The 20,094-nt window shown below is 34.1% G+C and overlaps 1 protein-coding gene across 5 annotated transcripts in view; it reads left to right on the top strand.

The window, feature by feature from the left end:
• LOC117102588 (F-box/LRR-repeat protein 20-like) overlaps window positions 1-13,529 on the top strand; it is a 20,601-nt gene extending 7,072 nt beyond the window's left edge. For all 5 annotated transcript variants that reach the window (XM_033242910.1, XM_033242914.1, XM_033242913.1 and 2 more), the window contains exons 8-12: window positions 1,735-1,814; window positions 1,960-2,104; window positions 3,454-3,621; window positions 5,239-5,421; window positions 8,980-13,529. In XM_033242910.1, coding sequence (XP_033098801.1) covers window positions 1,735-1,814; window positions 1,960-2,104; window positions 3,454-3,621; window positions 5,239-5,421; window positions 8,980-9,093 — 690 coding nt within the window. In that variant the 3' untranslated portion in view covers window positions 9,094-13,529. The remainder of the gene's footprint in view (window positions 1-1,734; window positions 1,815-1,959; window positions 2,105-3,453; window positions 3,622-5,238; window positions 5,422-8,979) is intronic.
• The last annotated feature ends 6,565 nt before the right edge of the window (window positions 13,530-20,094 follow it).

Raw genomic sequence — 20,094 nt, 5'->3', positions numbered from 1 at the left:
CATATGGAGAGCTGAAAGCTAGCTGGAGTGTACTCTCTGGGCTGCGGTACCTCCTGTGCAGGGATTGTCTCGAAATTTCCGCTTTTTTAAATTTTTTTTTAAGAAAATGTTTTCCTAGCTAATTCTCCACTAGACAACCGGGCAACATGAGGAGTAAATAGGCTAGCCCGGAGCGGTTTTTACTAGACATTGTACGCTGGGCTAGTACTAAATCGAGTTCTGGAATTGTATAGAGCATTATGATAAATCCCTTCGTGCGCTTCATGTTATCATTATCATTGGATTAAAGGCCTATGGAACACAAACTCAAGCTCCCTGGGGGGAGTATTCCATAATGTAGCAGTAGCTACATCAGCAGATTTTGGCATTTAACCCTACCAGGTACCCACTTATACTGTATTCCTGGGTGGAGAGAAGCAATGCAGTAAGGGATTGAAACCCCGTTCCTGCTGCGCCAAACCACTTCTACATGCCCAAATATGGGAATATTATGCTGGGGAACCGAATCTCAAGTATTGTATTTGTAGAGCCATGTTGTGGGCAGAACCGTCCATTTTCCAGTGGGGTATAAATGTTTTTAACATGACGCGTGTTGTAAGTGAACATTTCACTGGGTAGGCAATGGTTAAGCCTTACTTTATTGGGAATCCCCACCATCCCAGTATGAAAACAAAGTACATGCAATCAATAAAGGTTGTTTTTATCAAACGTAAATGTGATTTAGCTTTAGTTTCGATAGATTTGAAGAATATAAAGAAATTGCTGAAGGTAGACCAGGCCCAATTAGGCTAGGACGAGCTGATTAGGCCAAGCCGTCCAAGCCGTCATGGTAAAAGTGGCCGTCCTAAATAATTTTTGGCCGTCCAAAAGATGGCCGGACGGCTCACTTGCTAAGCCTATGTTTGACCATGATCGTCATGTTTTTTTTCTTGGTTTTTTTTTGTAATTTTATTGCAAAATTAAGGAATAATTGAAATTTACATAATAATTTAAGATAATATAAAAAAATGCTAAGACTATAAAAAAAAAATATATATATATATACCAGCAGAAACAGTTCAAATGATGATGATGATGTCATATCATACCCATATTTATACATGATTATATCATATCAGTCCCAAATATGTATTGTTACATTAATCTTGATTGTGTGAATAGAACCTCAAATACTTCTGTCTGATTACCTTGTTCTTCAGGCATTAAGTATAACACAATCAGATTTCTGTCTGTCAGACTTAGCAGACATTTTTAACAGACTTTTGTCACCTGCAGTTTTCTGTATTTTTCTTGATTGTTGATATTTTTTTAAAGTTAAACTGTTTTAATGTATTTTATGATATAAGGCTTTATTGGAAAGAACTGAAAATGGTTGGAATTTTTTTACTGAATGAATTTAAAATGAATGTTTTTTTTTTTAATGCTTTTTACATTGTAAATTATTTGTATGTTTGAAGAGAATTGAGACAATGACACAAACATATGCAATGTTTGGTTAAACATTGCTTATTGTCCTTTGAGCCTGACAGATAAATATCTGATGGTTTAATGGCTATGTGCATATAAAAAATGGTTGCATGCATTATTCATATTTATTCAACTTTTAACTGGAGAGTGCATGAGGACTCACCAATATGATAATGCAAACAACCATTTTAATTTCAAGTTTTTATTGTTTGCTGCCCTCTATCAGTCTTCTTGTAATTAAGAAACTTTTCTAATTTTTATAATCAGATATTTGGTTGCATTGGTGGAAAACTGACCAAACTGGATCTAAGCGGCTGTAACCAATCAGCATGCGATTCAACATTAAAGTGAGTACATTAATGTTATTGGTATTAACAAAGGGGTCATTAGATATGAGTTGTAAACAAATAGATGGCAGATAAAAATTAAATCTACAATTGTGTATGTGATGTAAAGATTTTAATGATAATTTGTTCACTACATTTTTTTCAGGTCAATTGTGAAGTATTGTGTGAACTTAGAGGAGCTGGCCTTGGCATTCTGCATGAGAATCACGGGGGAGCCACTCCTGAAGCTTTTACGGGACAATAGAAGAGCCGAGAATTTGAAGTCGATCAGGCTGAGTGGCTGTAGAGATGTACGTACATTTTTATAGCATTTAAATGTAAATCACGAAAAATCTTAGTTATTTATTGCAATTAAACACATGTATTTCTTTGTTATTATATTTGAGTAGAGCCCATATATTTTCCAGTACAACAAGATTCCAATTCTGTCCCACTTTTGGCAGGATTGTGCCGCTTTTGTGATAGGTGTAACGTTGTCTTACCCAACACCTACATTGTCCTGCTTTTTGACTAATGTATGAATGAATATGAAAAATACAGAGACCAAGTTTTATAAAGAAGATGAAATTCACCTGACTCTCATCCATGCTACAAATATCGAAGTACCAAGACAACTCAAGCGTATCAAGTGTGAGACATCAAATTCTTGGAGGGTGGGGATGGGGGGACCTGGCCCAGACCCTAAAAATTTGTTGAAAATTATTTAAAAATCTAGAATAAAAGAAAATTAAAATGAAATAATCATGAACTTTCTTACCTCGGCCCGAACCATGGTGGGGCAGAGGTGGTCTAGACTCACTATCAGTGGGAGTCCCTATCTGGATTCCCTCTCTTACAAATTCCTTTATCCGCTACTGATACCTATAAATAGGAAAGACTGATAGATCACAGCCACACTGCCCCGATCTGCCCTTCGTTTACCTTACTATAGTTTTATGTTCAAGGTCAGTGGGAATATCCAATTTAGCGCTGTCCAATTTCACTAAAATCATTAACATCACATTGTATTCGTGGGTGGATTGTGTTGCCCAGGGACTCCAACAATATGACTAGCACCTTACTTGTAGTGTTAGAATCCAAAGCCTTGCAACTTTGATGCATGCTTCTATGCTAAACGTACGGTACATAAAATACACACCAGTACTAGCTTCTACACAAATACAACTATTACATGGATAAGTAAAAAAAAAAAAAATAATGGAGCTCATCACTGCTTTTTGGTTACTATCGTTGGTAGCCCTAATCAGGCGGTTGACGACTTAAACCAAAGCCTGGCTTCCAAGCTATCGATGACAGTTGTCAGCGACGTTGGTAAGTCAGTCATATTAAAGAGCCTTCTCCAAATGCGTAGCGGCAGCTTTCCAGTGCAAAGATTTCAGTGAAAAGAGTAACAGTGTAGCGATTTTATGCAACCCGAGCTTTACTTAGAAATGCCAAATCATTTAAGCATGAAGGATGACACTTTAACCTCAAGATATCATTTACATAATCATGGCTCTATCGATGCTAGTAGCCAAAATGTTTTGGTAAGCTCCGTTAATTGTTTGAACTTGTTTGAACGTATTATTTATGATACGCATATATACACAATGTATTTTAAATTATTTGTAGTTAAATAATCAGTGTTTCTTTTTTATAGATAAAATATCACGTATTAGTGGCACTCGTTTCCTCCTGCCCGAATCTGGAAGGACTCTTTATGGCCGGCTTGAAGGTATTAGATGATGACATGTTGCATAGCATAGCAAATAACTGTCATCGACTGAAAGAAATCTCACTCAAAAGTTGCATCGCTAGCACGAATCAAGTAAGTAGGAAAGTATTGGGTACAAGCCAGGAAACGCTTACAGCCGGGCAATCACTATGTTGTACGACGATGACACCATGCGACAAATCCAACTCTATTCTATGCGAGCGCTAGATGACACAACGCTGTCTGTTTGTTATGTTGCGCATGCATCGTGCTCTTGCGTTTCCATAGAATCGCGTCGGCTCTGGACTGCCGTATGTAGTGAGTGTCTGCCTTAAATTTGTGTCTTATAAACAGCAACAGTTTCTCATATACTCTACTGCATAAAAATCAGTTCAAGGGCCGAAGTGATTTTTTGTATTTACCTCTAAGGGCAGCATGCAAACTTGGTGCTTGTAAAACATTCACTCGCACTGTTATGCTATAGTGAAAATCAAATAAAAAGTAATAATTTTGACATTATTATCTTTATTCTTTTTTTTTAATGGACATCATCATCAGTTCAAGTTCAAAAACATTCTTTTCAGACAATGAATGTGGATCAACGGTATTAATCTGTCAGACAGACAGTCTCTCGGGATGGGTTAATTTTCACTAGACGTAAATGGTCATGAACCACTTACGAAGCACTGCTAGGCATTTAGACAAATATTGTGTTAAGTCTATCAACAAGGGTAACATTTTACAACTATTCTAGGATTGTCTGGGATTTTGTTTGTGTGTTTTTCACATCAAACTTACCAAATATTTTTATTCATTATTGCCGTGTCACCCTAAGTGTTAGAATGACCTCATTTGAACTTAAAAGGAAAGCCTTAATATGGTATAAGCAGGGCTCTTTATAGTACTAGTCCGTCGTACAATGTCTAGTCAAAACTCCTCTGGGCTAGTAAACCCACCATATTACTAGCCCGGTGGGCCAGTGATCAGTTATAAACTGTTGCTTTAAGTATGCTTGGCGAAGAGCATAATGTTACTGATGTAAAATGTAGTCATTAATTGGGCTAGTAAAATAGCCAATGGGCTAGTGAAATATACAGTAAGCTGGCCCAGTGGGCTAGTCACCAAAGAAAGTTAAATCGAGCCCTCGAAGCGACTGTATGCAGATGGGCTGATTACAATGGTTTGATCATAGAGAGAGAATAGAGAAGGGTAACCAGGAGCAAATCCAGAGAAAAATCTGGGAGGGCCATGGGCATGTGAATCACCTAGCGATGGAGGGAGTGGTGGGGGTGGTAGGGGTGCTGGTATTGATTTTTGTTTAGATATGATTTACGTACACTATTTTTTCTCTCTCTTCTTTCTGGCAAAGGATGGACCCTAACAACTTTGATCTCCTCAGATATTTTATTCATTTCACACACAAAGTAATCCAAACCAGTGAAAACTCGAAAGGAAAGCAATAAACCTAGGACTAGCACACACAATATATCTTTGTCCGTACTGATTTGGTAGCAGTATGAAAGCATGCACATTGAATATTACTTCGAACATCTTTGAAGAAAGAAACAAGGCTTGCTTTTCTTCTGAGATGTCACAGGGGTCCTCCGAGATATCTCAAAAAAGTTTCTTATCGATTTGGTTTCAGTTTGTTACAGTTTGCAAAGTATTGCCAGTGTGAGAATGGTATAAGTTTATGATATTGACAGTTTATTTGTGGTTGTTATTTTATAGGTTTCTGATAGTGGCCTGACCGAACTTGCTCGATGTTGTCCATTGAAGGAAGTTGTACTGTCAGGTGTCCATAGCTTGACCAATAAGAGTGTGCTAGCCCTTGCCAACAACTGTCCTGACCTCAAGTGTCTCTATATCTCAGGCTGTTCCAAGGTGTCATCAGCCGCTGTCAGGTATCTTCAGGTGAGTTCGTCATTTATCTGTTTGTATTTATTTTGTCACCTACCTCTGATATCATTCATCATTATCATCAACATCATCATCATTGTAAACATTATCACCATCGTCATCAGGCCAAAAAAAAAAATTTGTGTTGGCCACGTTTTGGGAAAATCCAAAAAATGAGTAGGACGGTAGGAAAACTTTTTTTTACAACCAAATATGTGTTTACGCCTAAAAGTAGAAAATACACAAATAAAACAATTTTGAATTTGTATCGCGTACCATCTACAGTAGCAAAATAGGCCAGCCTTGTGGAAAAGGGGTGTAACCACTCTTTTGTCCACACAATCTATTAATATTCAAAAATCTGTATCTCATTATTCCAGAGTTTTTGTCAAACACTCAATTTGTGTCTTAGAATTTTTTCTTCTTGGAAGCCTGGCTTTAAGGTGCAATACTGGCTAGTTATAAAAAGATAAAATCAAATCAATGTAATATTGACACAATCATATTCTATTTCTTGCTGGGAACTATAAATTGGTAAGATTGTCAAACAAGCAAACAAGAGACAAATTAATTTTAAATAATCCAGAGAGAAAAATCCTTTAAGTTTAATCCTTTTCAAGTTTTGTTGTTTTTTTGTTTTTTAACACAACAGGTATGGAAATGTTTTTCTAATGTGTTTTTGATTTTAGAGTCTAAAATACTTCCCACTTTGGTGGTTGAACGGATGTAACTTAAGTTCTAGGGAAATGATAAATTAACTTAATAGGAAGATAATATATTTGCATTTATATTTTGTTTTGATAAAAGAAACTATACTACAAATAATTTGTAAAGTAATTCAATCAGGAAGTATTAGTTATTGGTAGAGTTTATTGGTACTGTGCTTAGGGGCTTGGATAATTTATATTATATTTAATGTAATTTGTAAAATAATCAATCAATATAATATATTTACAATATACCAATTTGATTGTAAATTGTAGATTCATGTTTTCCATGGTGCAACATACAAGTTTAATATCAATGCCCTTTTGTCTGTATATATAATAAATAAAGTAGATAGAATACATGTTAAAATACTTAATGAAATTGGAGTTCATTTGAACCTCTTATAGGTTGTACAGCTATGAGTCCTATAGTAATTAATTTTTTTATTCGAATACATTAAAATAGTTAAAAGTTAAATTCTAAAAAAAGAAAAAAGGCAACAGGGCTAAAGCTATACATATACTGTATATGTATATGTATACATGAATCTTTTTCTTTCAAATGTAAAATCTAAACTTCTAATTCTCTCTCTTTTCTTTTTTCTTTCTTTTTTCTAACATTAAGATGCTAATTACAAAATATATAATAAATATAAACAAATTATCGGTATTACATGTATGCTGTCAAATTTCTCATTAGTTGAGTGTAATCACTTACGTTTGCAGCCATTCACCCTCATAACCTTCTGTCAATCCAATTTACATTCATCAAGTACCGTATTAAATTCGCTAGATTATCTTTATGGCTTATATATTTTAACTGAACAGTCTAAAATGTATTTCGCATTCCCTGTTGCCATATGAATTTCTGATTAACAAAACGGCAGGTATGGCATATTTAATAGGTTCTAGCTAAATCTTGATTTTAATAAATGCACAATTTTTAATGCATTTCTGTTTTTTGTTTAATATTAAATCATAAGATTTCTGTACCAAATTTCATATTCTTATAACCACCTAGAAAAGGCCTGTAACAGAGGGTTTCTATAGTTTGGCCCACCCAACCAACTCCTTCAGATAAGATGAACTTCCCCTTTCTCCATCGTCAAAATAATAATTTAATTCACTATTCATATGCTAGAATGCTTCAGCTCTGGGGTAAATTGCTCCCCATAGACACCACCAGGGCTCTTCCCTTAGACCCCCACCTCTCCCCCTCTCCCTATGCACTCTCAGACCCTGGCTGTCAGTGACCCTCTTTAAGGAACTTTGTATCAGGCCTGTATAACTGTTTTCTGTCCGCCTACACTTGATGAAAATGTAGTGCAACAGCCAAATTGGGTTTCTAGTTTAGATGCCCCAAGGCAAGATAAATTCTAACTTGAAATGTAATATGTATTTCAAAATTCTTTACATTAATAATCTACTTATTATGAACCAACGTTAAGCAGAATTTAGATAGATTACATTGAAAGTAATCAAAACAACGTTTAAGTTAAACCGTACTCCCACATAATTCTTGTACCTACCGCAATGATTCCTTAATACCATTCATTACGCCATCTGCGACATTAACTTGTTATTTTCGTCAATTTCTGGTGGAGGCTCGCAACCGCTTTCCCTTTAATCAGAATGTCTATACTGGGGAATTAATATATCTGTTAGCCATCATGATTACCTCATTAAAATGACTTTATAATCACTTAAAGATTCCCCATAGTAAACCTAAACACTCTTTAATTGCTCAAAAGGTCATATGCTAAAGTTCAGCAACCAATGACCTTTAGTTATCTCGCTAAATCTGTAAGCTAAGCAAACCTGGATATGTTGAACACTTAACTGAACTTTAAGATTCAAATCTGAAATTGTTGTGGAAGATGTTTTCATTACAAGTCATAGTTTCTTGTCGTGTACCATGAATGCTTGAGTATGCGCTGCAGCACTTATAACATTTTTGGAGGCTTCAGTGCGACGCTTATAAAAAAATATTGGCATGGCGCTTTCATTGCCTGTTCCTATGTTGCCTATTTCACGTATTCCCTGTAGTTCAGTAGGCCTATGATAAGTCCTACATCATTGTAAAGACTCTAAACGTGTAAATGTGTCTTAATTGTGTTATTAATTTATTGTAACACTGCATAAAACCCTGTTTCTCAAAGTGTTTCATTACACGCAGGGTAATATTCTCTCAGCGCCCTAATCAAGAGCGGCACTTATTTAAGCATTTAAGATATAAGCATAGAAATAACCTGCTTAGTAAATTGCAGTAGGCCTATATTCTGGACCAACAAAACTGTTGCGCTAAGAAAAGATAAACTACATTGGTTTTGGGAAAGCCCTGTCCAGGCTATCAAAGTTCATTTGAAAAAAAACCCAAAAAAACATGTGGTATGCCTGGTCATATAGCAACACATTATGACCATATATAGGCACATCATGACTATACATAGGTATACTGATTTTTGTCAAAGAAAATTTGATAGACTGGACAGAGATTAGAATGGCAATTGGTGTGATTCCCAGATTTCGTTTGATTTGTATTTACAGTTTTATTTTGTGTAAATAAATAATATATTATATGGTGTTTTTTTTTTATACCTTCTTTCCCATGCTGCATATAAAATTGTTATATGACAGCAGAGTGGATTTTTTGAATAAATGTTTGGTGTTGTAGACGATTTAAACCCAAAAACCTGAGATTAGAATATTGCTATGGTAACCACCAAGCTACAGGTCTTTTTTTTGTTTAGTTTAATGTCAATCCAAGTGTCTTTGTTCCTTTTTTTTCTAAAACGTTGGTTCATATTTTTCTCATCTCTTAAATGTTTTTTTTATCTCTTTATGTTTTTCCTTCTCCTTTGATTAGGATGTATGTAATAGAAGAGTGTTTGTGGAACACAGAGTACCAAATGCCGACCCAAACCAAATCATCGCCAAGAATCTGGACACTGGCGAATACTGCCATGTGGACATAATTTGAGGGGGGAAAACGAGGAAAAAGATGTTGGAATCCAGATGGGAATCAACATGTGAACATTACTCACCGAAATACAGAAGCTGCCTATCATCAAGTTGTCTAACGTCGTATAAATTATGGTAGGCATTCTGCACCTGTTTCTCATAATGTGCTAACAAGAACGTGTCTACAGGTGATCGCCTTGCCTGTTATTAATAAACTAAACTTAACATATGACTTCAAGTAGTTTGTATAGTATATTTTTTAATGGTATGAGTGTGTGAAGCGTACACATTCGACTTCGAGCGAAAAAAAAAGGACGGATATCTTCAGATTGGACTATCTATACATTGGATACTGATGCTAAGGTCTAACAGAATGCAAAGTAAACGTATATAATCTTGTTATTTGATGCACATATTTCTGGAGTGTGTAGCTCAAAATAGATATCACAACTTCAAAGATTTCCAACTTTATTCAACTTAATTTCAGTTACAACCACCAGACATTTAAAGTTTTGTCATTAGGGAGCTTTCGGTTGCACCATGACAGTAGGATGTATAACGTAATGACGTCACTAAAAGTCGTCTGCGCATGCGAGAACGTGAAGTTCTCCTTGTTGCATACATGGATTTGGCCAAATCTATGTATGCAGAGAGCGTAGGACGCCCAGTAGGACGGTCACATATGAGTGATTCCATTCTACCGTCGCATCGTCAAACAAAATCCAATGTGAAACAGCATAACTCCATTAAGGTCATTTGTACATACTGTATTTCTATTGAGGAACTTGTCTATATAGTGGTTTGCCTTTTTATTAAGTTTTTATTGAGTTTAGGAAAATCACAAAAGCTGTTAGTGATGTGTAATATTATTATTATTATTATTATTACTATTATTATTATTATTACTATTATTATTATTATCATTATTATTATTATTATTATTCATTACTACTACTACTATTACTGTATTAAATAATATTATATATATTATTCTTATTATAATAAATTAAAGTATATAATTATTAGAATTGAAAGGTTTTATGCTTGCTTTGTGGTAAACAGTCTTGCTGGGTGTTATGCCAATGTTATGTTGGACATTTTTAGGTCAAACTAAGCATGTACCTGGTCAGTTTGACCAAAACAAATGTAGTGTGAAACTGTGTAAAGCCCTGTCCAAATTTTATTGGACAAAAACATGGGACACACCTAAATATGGTCATGATGACATCACATCATGACCGTATATAGCATAGGAAGTTCAACCAAGCAAAAAGTCAGATGGAAACAGTGCGACTCGATTAAGTATCCCTGCTACTGCTGCCTACCTATCTGAACATGTCACTGAATGTATCAACGCATTCGCAAAATGAATCCAACATGAACACTGATTAATGAAATTATCATTAAAGCTGTTACCTGAAAGCATTAATATTATTTTTCTATTTTTAAAACAGAACATCTTTATCATTATTATTAACTTTGAAGATTTTGATCTGTCATATATTAGTATTGTTTTAAATATTACGAAGTAAATTATTGTTATTATTCATATTATCTATGTTTTATGCTGCCATCCATTTGCATTAATGTTTATATCCTGTTACGTTGTTGATATGTATTTGTGTTAAGTACTTGAGTGCAGTAATAATGCCTTATTCATTTTGTATTATTATTCTTAATTTATATGTGCCTGCGTTGGTGGAATTCATTTATTATTTTCCTGTTATTTTCTCTCCCAGTTAGGTTACTATATTAGCTTCCTCCATTATGATGCATCTTGCCTTTAAACAAATACATGTAACCAAATTTGAGTGCTTGGCCAACAGGAGGTCCCTGGAGAACCGTAACCCCTTATCAGGGGAACGCCCTCCCGTCGGACAGGCCTAAATCCACCATCATCTGATGACAAGGCAAGGTCGTCGAACCAAAAATAATTGCCTATCCAAATAACATTATTTTGATTGGCAATCCCCTAATACTGTGGTGGGCCATACTAAGCCATAAAAACTACTAAATCCTACTAGGGATTTTTATTCCTGACCGAGGCTCTTAGTCGGCCCCTTGGTTCAAACTATCCCTCCCCTGCACCCCAGTCGGATGACGGACCACCTGACGGAAAATTTCTGGAGCCTCCACTGTACACCGGCATACCAAATTGGTTTGTTATCCTTCTTGTAAATCTTGCCATGCTTTGACCACTCTGAGTATCTTCTCTGCTGCCAGCTCCACGATTTATTTCCGCACTCTTTCTGTTACTTTTTTAAAGTACATTCCTTTTCACAATACAAATATTTTGTGGGAATTGTTTGATCTAGTTTGAATATAATACTGTAAATTGAAATTAGTTTTTACTAAACCACAATAATATATTATATGTACTTGCGACTTTTCCTGTGCTTTCAGCAACAATTCTTTAGGCAATGAACTGTTGATAGTTTCAGTTCCGATCGCTAGGTGGAGTACGACTTCTACAGCTGGTGCATGGTGTCTGTGGACTGTTCTGTGGTCTTTTCCTTAACCAGATGACTTCATAATTTGCTTTCTTCCCAAGCATTAACGTTTTCCAGGATGCTGACACCTGCCCAGCTAGGAATATGATTATGGGAGACAGAATGGTCTGTACTAACAGATTTATGTAAGATTGACGAGGAAGAGAGTCTGGATGATCGTGTGCAGACCCCTTGTGTGTGAGTGGCTACGTCTTTTTGGTGGTCTTGTAGTCAGGTTTTTAAAGGTATGCCTGTCTCTCCTACATACGGTACACAGAATCACAATTAGCATATTGGATCTGGTAAATAGCACCGCATAATGCCTTCTGGTTGAGTTTGTCCTTAGGGTGTACTTCTTGAATATTTGGGTGCTTTGGTTAAAAAGAATGTGTGTATTGTATTTGTTAAGTATTTTCATATGAGTCCCATGTACCACATTGAAGATTTTGATAATTTTAGATATGTGTTCATTCATGGTTCTTAGGTTGCATATTTGGGGAGATTGATTGATATGTTTGTATTTTCCCACCTAAATTTAGATAATCTTGCAGAATTTATTTTATCCAAAATTTCCACATCATAGAGATCGGAGAGATAAAGTTTAGTATTCGTTTGTTTACCCTGAGAAATTTCACAAAAGTTGTTATTCATTATTAAACATTTTCCTTTCGTGAGCATGTACATTTGAATGTTAGGTGATTCATACCATGTAATACTTTTCCCATGGACTGGATAATGCACTACCATCTCCGGGACGAATTATCTATGCTTTTGTTCTTAGCTTTGACCCAACTTGCTAAAACATGCCTACATGATCAGATTAAAAATATTTCAATACATCTTAAACCAGTTTTTGTTTTGTGTGGTGTGCAACCTTCTATTTATTCTTTGGAAAATCTGTGTTGTAAAAGGTAAACTTTCTCTTTAAGTTTTAGATAAAAATCGTAAATTTGATGGTTTTTTTTTACTGCAGTAAATCTCAGTGGCTCTCATTCCTTGTATCATGCATGGTTTATGTCCCAATACATAGCTAATTTATTTGTTATTAAAATATTTATATCTATTTGACTTAATTTTCAATCACCTTAAAATCATGTTGTTTTGAGTATGTTTTGAAAAATAAATTAAGAGTTAACAGTTTACAGTGAATCAACAACAAACATATTGTCAATAAATACTATTATTATTATTGCTATTGTATTTGTATTATACAGTATGATTATTATTATTATGATTATTATTATTATTATTATTATTATTATTGTTATTATTATTATTATTACTACTACTACTATTATTATTATCATTACAGTATTATTATTATTATTATTATTTATTATTATTATTATTGTTATTTGCTCTTATTTGAGTACTGTAATTCAAATCTAATCAATATATGTGTGTGGTATAATATATAGTAATATTTTCTTTGTATATAATAGCTATTTTGTGCTGTCATGGACTAATTTCTATCTGCAATTTATATCCGTTTAATTTTTTTTGACAGTACATTAATTTGGAGCGCATGTACTGTATGATATAAGAATTATACAGTTATTTTTTTTCCAGTAATTAGTATGTGTTGAAAATGGTGTGGAACAACAGTAATACAATCAATGTGGATGGTATGTAAAATACACATGGACCAATGGCATAGGCCCTGTTTACACTTATGAAGCTGTAACCGATCTCCTTTCCGATACACACCATATTTACACGGGTGCATACAGTGTATTAAATACTTTAGAAATAGAAATTTGTGAATTAACACAGTGTTTTTTGCAAGTGTACATGTTGACCCTCTTTACAGAAAAATATTTATTAGACATTTGAAATATTTTTGCATGTTTTATGAGAAGATAATTTGTAATCACTGGAAATTTATAAACTTGAAATATTACTATGTGTTAAAAGATTTGTTTAGTATTACTGGAATTTAAACCTTTATGTATATCTGAAAGTTTAATATGTATACAGTTTGTTATTTCATAGTGTTTTGAGAAGAATTGAGTATGAAATTGAGGACACACTTTGAGGCCTGCTTTGATTTTAAATAATATATGTATAAAGAAAAAGATAACCCACATAATGGGACAGCAGGCTTTTCCGATCTGTATTTCACTTGCCACTAATGAAACATTGGTGTTGTTCGAAAGGCTTTTGTGGCTCTTTTTCTTATAAATTTTGTATCCCAACAAGGGTCAGGCCAATGTTTTTAAATCCTATATACATGTATATTTATGTTTATATATATATATGGGAAATTAAAATTATATATACATTATGTATATTATATGTATATAAACATAATACATTATGTAAAGCCAGCCACCCCCTGCACACGACAGTCGTTGGCTAACGCGATTCCATGGAAAACGCGACGCCACGGCACGTGCTCAACAGATTGTTTTTTAATGACGACCCGTTCAGACTGCCACCTGCAATCAGTAGATGGTGTCGCACCAATTACCTCTCACAGAGAGCAGAGTATGCACGCAAGTCATACAGTGAGCGCCCGGCTTTAAATACTTTAGCAGGGAGACTGGCACTTTGAATGGGTATATCGCCGAGAAATCAGCGAGGGTGAAAATAAAGTTGTCCGACCTGCCGTATGTGCAGATACACACATTAAGCAACTGTTCAACTTACTAGTTTCAATTCTTTTCATAATCCTTTATAGAGACGGAAACATCATTCATTACCGACGCACTCGCATGGAGCAGGTATCAAACATTTGAAATAATACGGCCGGGTTTTAAAAGATATCTTTAAAGTATATAATGTAAAGGGGAAAGTTTCTTGCGCTGTAAGGTCGGATATTCTAAAATATTAAACGATAATTGACGAATGTGCTCCATACATTTCTATGGTTTAATATACCTTTAGCAATTTGTATATGAGGTTTATCATATGCATTTCCACAGTATATACACGGGAGTAGTAGGCCTATAATGTGTATATTTTGTGGCTTCCTTTCAATCAAAATAAGTCAGTCGATGATTTGTATATAATGCTACTATTTCTAGTGCGTGAAGATTAAAAACTATTTCAACTATAATATCGTTACTATGGATTGTGATATATGAAGAGTTTAGAATTATTCATATTCTATATTGTCATTGGTTTTGCTGTACATATGTTTTTTTTTGGATAGCATGCAGTATTTGAAATACCACCCTTCACATCTCAAGTGCGCTCTTTACCGGATATAGTATGCCCTCTAAAGATGGCCTTTTTTTTTGGTTCAAACTTTAGGACTAGAGTTGATTTATTTATGTTAGTGAGTTATTGAATTTTAAATTAAAATATTGTACTCATGGTGTTTGTCGAGACCTCCAATATAATTCAGGACAGACTAAGTAATAAAAGATTTACTAAACCATAATGTTTTGCAAGTCATCGTTTATTTTAAGTTTGGAATTGTTGAAAATTTAATACAGGGGAATTCTTGACGGTAGCAGTTAAATCACTATTACTCTTGTATAAAACACTGCTTTCTACTTTGATGATTATTTGTTTATTTCGTTCGCCTACCTCACCAGATCAGTACACGTCTGTCATCTTTGGAATCGTTCAATGTTTCATGTTAATCGGTCTGGCAAATTTGCTTAAATGGTTCTCCAATTTCTTCCCCTGTTTCATCATGCACCAAATAGCATGTGGATCCTGGGCAACACTGTTCTGGTAAACATCTTGAGGGGGGATTTAAGCATGATTTCTATGGGGGAAAATAGAACGTTTGACTGATAATTATAGGCCTAATACTAACAATGTTTTATTATTATTTATTTGTATTTATAATAACGCATCATTCCGGAACCACATGGAGAGCAGTAAAAGAACGATGAGCATTTTTTATCCCAAGTATTTAATTAACAAATCTGTACCTCATTCACCATTCCCTAGTTTTTTTTTGTCAAGCAACTTTCTTTCTGTTTTAAAAAAAATCCGTTATACAACATACCAACAATTTATGAATTGACCATTGTTTTTCGAAAGTGTACATGTGGACCTTCTGTACAGAAAAATATTTATTAGGCATTTATAATATTGTTGATGTTTTGTGAGAAGATAATTTGTAAAATGTTAAATATTTCATGCTAAATCTTCTGGCATCGGAACATTTACAAAACCTGGAATCAGGGTGCATCTGGATCCTGGGCAACAAGGTGGATAATCTTCCAGTCTCGTTTTATACATCTGGCCGATAAAGTGGGTGTTATACAGGACTGTTTCTATGGGGGCATTATAAACCATTTGACTTTAAAACAAATTTTGTATAACGCATGTATTTGTCTTAATAACACGACGTTGGTCTAGTGCATCATTTAAGCATCTACAGGAGCGGCGAATGCGGTCCGATAGAAGAAAAACCAGTAAAGTTTTCAAAAGGCTCCGCGTGTTCTTATTTTTTCAAATTTTAGTTTTTTTTTCATATTTTGTTCATGTTTTATACACTTTTTAAAGATAGAAAATTATTATTGTACAGAAGTATTGTACTGTGGCCTTCCTTTTAATCAAAATAAGTCAGTCGATGATTTGTATATAATGCTACTATTTCTAGTGCGTGAAGGTTAAAAACTATTTCAACTGTAATATCGTTATTATGGATTGTGATATATGAAGAGTTTAGAATTATTCATATTCTATATTGTCATTGGTTTTGCTGTACATATGTTTTTTTGGATCGCATGCAGTATTTGAAGTACCACCCTTCACATCTCAAGTGCGCTCTTTACCGCATATAGTACGCCCTCTAAAGATTATTTTTTGGTTCAAACTTTCCTAGAGTTGATTTATTTATGTTGGTGTTTGTCGAGACCTCCAATATACTTCAGGACAGACTAAGTAATAAAAGATTTACTAAACTATAATATTTTGCAAGTGATCTTTTATTCTCAAGTCTGGAATTGTTGAAAAATTGATACAGGGGGAATTCTTGACTGTTGCAATTTAATCATTATTACTCTTGTATAAAAGACACTGCTTTCTATTTTGGTGATTATTTGTTCATTTCGTTCTTCTACCTCACTGCATCAGTACACGTCTGTCATTTTTGGAATCGTTCAATGTTTCATGTTAATCGGCCTGGCAAACGTGCTTAAATGGTGCTCCACTCTCTGTCCAGGTTCAAACTCCAAAGCGCATTTGTATCCTGGGCTGTTGACATCTTGAAAGGGGATTTGCGCAGGATTTCTATGGGTGAAAATATAACGTTTGACTGATAATTATAGGCCTAATACTAATAAGGTTTATTATTATTTATTTGTCTTTATAAAACACGTTTGTATAAAACGCATCATTCCGGCACCACATGGGGGAGCAGCAAAAGAACAATGGACACTTTTTATTCCAGTATTTAAATATAATAACAAATCTGTACCTCATTCACCATTCCCCAGTTTTTTGTCAAACAACTTTTCTTTCTGTTTAAAAAAAATCCGTTATACAACATACCAACAATTTATGAATTAACCATTGTTTTTCGAAAGTATACATGTGGACCTTCTTTACAGAAAACTATTTATTAGGCATTTATAATATTGTTCATGTTTTGTGAGAAGATAATTTGTAAAATGTTAAATATTTCATGCTAAATCTTCTGGCATTGGAGCATTTACAAAACCGGGAATAAAGGTGCATCTGGATCCTGGGCGACAAGGTGGATAATCTCCCAGTCTCGTTTTATACATCTGGTCGATGAAGGGGATGTTATACAGGACTGTTTCTTAGGGGCATTATAAAACATTTGACTTTAAAACAAATTTTGTATAACGCATGTATTTGTATTAATAACACGACGTTGGTCTAGTGCATCATTCCAGTATCTACAGGAGCGGCGAATGCGGTCCGAAGGGTTAGAAGAAGAACCAGTAAAGTTTTGCAAAGGCTCCACGTGTTCTTATTTTTTCAAATTTTAGTTTTTCAAATTATTATTGTACGGCAGTATTGTACTGTCTGTACTGTACTATTTTATTGGTTTTTCTGTTGAAAAAAATGAAAACCTCAATTGACATTAACCTCAGCCTCAATTTGTTCTTATTTATAAAACAATTTCAGCCTCAGTGTTTATATAAACTGTGTAATATACAAAAATACTCTTTTCTAAATCTTCGAATTTGTTTAAATAGCATGTAGTGGTTTCCCGGTTCCCTACAGGGATTTTAACACCGTGATTTCGGTCTTCCTCAACATGTCGAAAGTGAATTCAGGCTTCCGAGCACGGATTTTTTTTTTCCACGGGGTCAGAGCACCCGATTACGGCCCCTCGTTTCCCGGGGATTAAACCGGAGAGCTTTAAATGTTTCTACGTATGTACGTTACGTGTGACACCAGCATTACATTTTTGCCAGTTAAAAGGCTCCCATCGGTTAATTAGAAGCACTCGTTGTAGATGTGGGATCACAAAACAGCTGTAGAGCTTTTAGTAATTTTTAATCATTGACTTCAACCAAACATTATATGATTTGTATTTACAAACAGATGAAAAATAATTATTTTTGGTATGCTGATATTAAACTGAAAATGCTTTTAATTCTAAGCCTATTTATAAGCAACTCAATAAAAGTTCAGTTTTCAAATAAATTTTTTTTTCATTTGTTGTTTTTGTATTTTTTCCCACGGTGCTAAGTCAAATACTGTAGGTGTTTGAAATTCGTTGATGAAACACACTTTCTTTTGATTTAATTTGTTCATGATCGTTTCAATATTTCGTTCTTTACTAGAATGATTGATTAGAAAAAAAAATCCCTGATGATTTTTAATAAACTACGAAATATTTGATCAATTCGACTTCGCTCATCAGTCTCTTTGGAGTGCCCATTCCTCCTTTCCTTTTGCGTTCGTGCGCCTGTTAATCATTCAATTTATTGTAGTTTTTTAGTGATTTAATAGCGACAATTAAGTCGGTTTTCTTTTTATTGTGGAAGGCGCTATAAAAATGCATTTAATTATTAATTAAATTAATTAATTAATGTTATTATTATTATTGTTATTATTATTATTATTATTATTATTATTATTATTATACAATTATTTAAAAATTAGTGGCCATATATTTTTCCTTTTTTTTTCGAATAGGCTATTTTTATTTATTTTTTGGTTAAATTAACGTAGATAATATTTGTTTTCCCGATTGTGCGAAACAAATGTGACTGTATTCAGTAGCGAATACATGTGATTGGAAAAGGGGAAATGACCCCCCCCCCCAGCAGCAGCCGCCAAATAAAAAGTCACTATAACCAAGTAGTTATCATATTTTATTTTAATAATAGTATCTTTTTCTAAATCTTTGAAATCTTGTAAATAGCAATGTTCTTCCGAAGCCGGATTTGCCGGTCCGTCACATTTTTGGCATCGTGATTTCGGTCATCCTCAGCCTATCGATAGTGAATTCGGCCTTCCAGGCACGGAATTCTTTCCAAGGGGCCAAATTACGACCACTCGTTTGGGGATTTGACGTGGAGAGCGTTACATTTGTCTACGTATCCAAACGCTTCCATCGCATAGGCCTAATTAGAAGCACTCGTCGTAGGTGTGGGATCACAAAACATCTGTAGATCTATTTTAATCCGTTTTGATCGTTGAATTCAACCAAACATGATATTATTTGTACCGTATATTTAAACAGGAGATTTCAACAAATTGGTTTTTTTTTTATATGCTAATATTAAACCGTTTTTAATTTTTTTTAAAATTATTTTAAGTCTATTATATGCAATTAATAAAAGTTCACTTTTCAAATTAATTAAATTTCTCCGTTGGTTATTTCTGTATTTTCCCCACGGTGCTAATTCAAATACTAGATGTTTGAATAAAAATAATTCGTTAATGAAACACACTTTCTTTCGATTTGATTTGTTCATGATCATTTCAATATTTAGTTCTTTATTAGAATAATTAGAAAAAATAAATCCCCTGACGATTTTTAATAAACAACGAGATGTTTGATCAATACTGCTTCGCTCATCAGTTTTTTTGGTGTGTGCATGGTATTAAATTATTTTAATATAATTAGTGGCCATCTGGTTTTCTGCATAGCCTATTTTGGTTTATGTTGAGAATTAATTGATAATATTCGTTGGTTAGAGAAATATATTTCCAAATTTGCAAACCAGGTGTTAAACATTTTCAGTGGCTTCAACTCCGAGGCTTCCAGTGAAAATAGTCCACTTGGCTCTACAATTAGGTAAGGAAACTTTAACTCATTTTTTCGGACATTAATATCAGGTTTTGCTAAACAACACAACTAGTGGTAGATAGGTGAAGGAAAGAGTAAGATAGAAATACCATTCTTAATTGTTGGGAGGAAAGTACTGTAATTGGGACCAGGCCTAGGCCTATACATAATTATTCCTTCATCTGGTACTTCGATCACATACTTTGGATAATATACATTTCGACTTCCTGCACAAATAGAAACTGGTATTTCATTAGTCATTCATGTCCATAATTTACCAACAGAAATATAGATGAATGAAATTAAGAAGAAATATATTCATGGGTGCAGAAATATTTTCATGCGTACAGAG

Source organism: Anneissia japonica, unplaced genomic scaffold, assembly GCF_011630105.1.
Source record: "Anneissia japonica isolate Jap-2015-1 unplaced genomic scaffold, ASM1163010v1 scaffold1489_len2284818_cov182, whole genome shotgun sequence".
Classification (NCBI taxonomy): domain Eukaryota; kingdom Metazoa; phylum Echinodermata; class Crinoidea; order Comatulida; family Comatulidae; genus Anneissia; species Anneissia japonica.
Note: the sequence above shows the minus strand (reverse complement) of the source record. Positions and strands in the feature narration are given on the sequence as shown.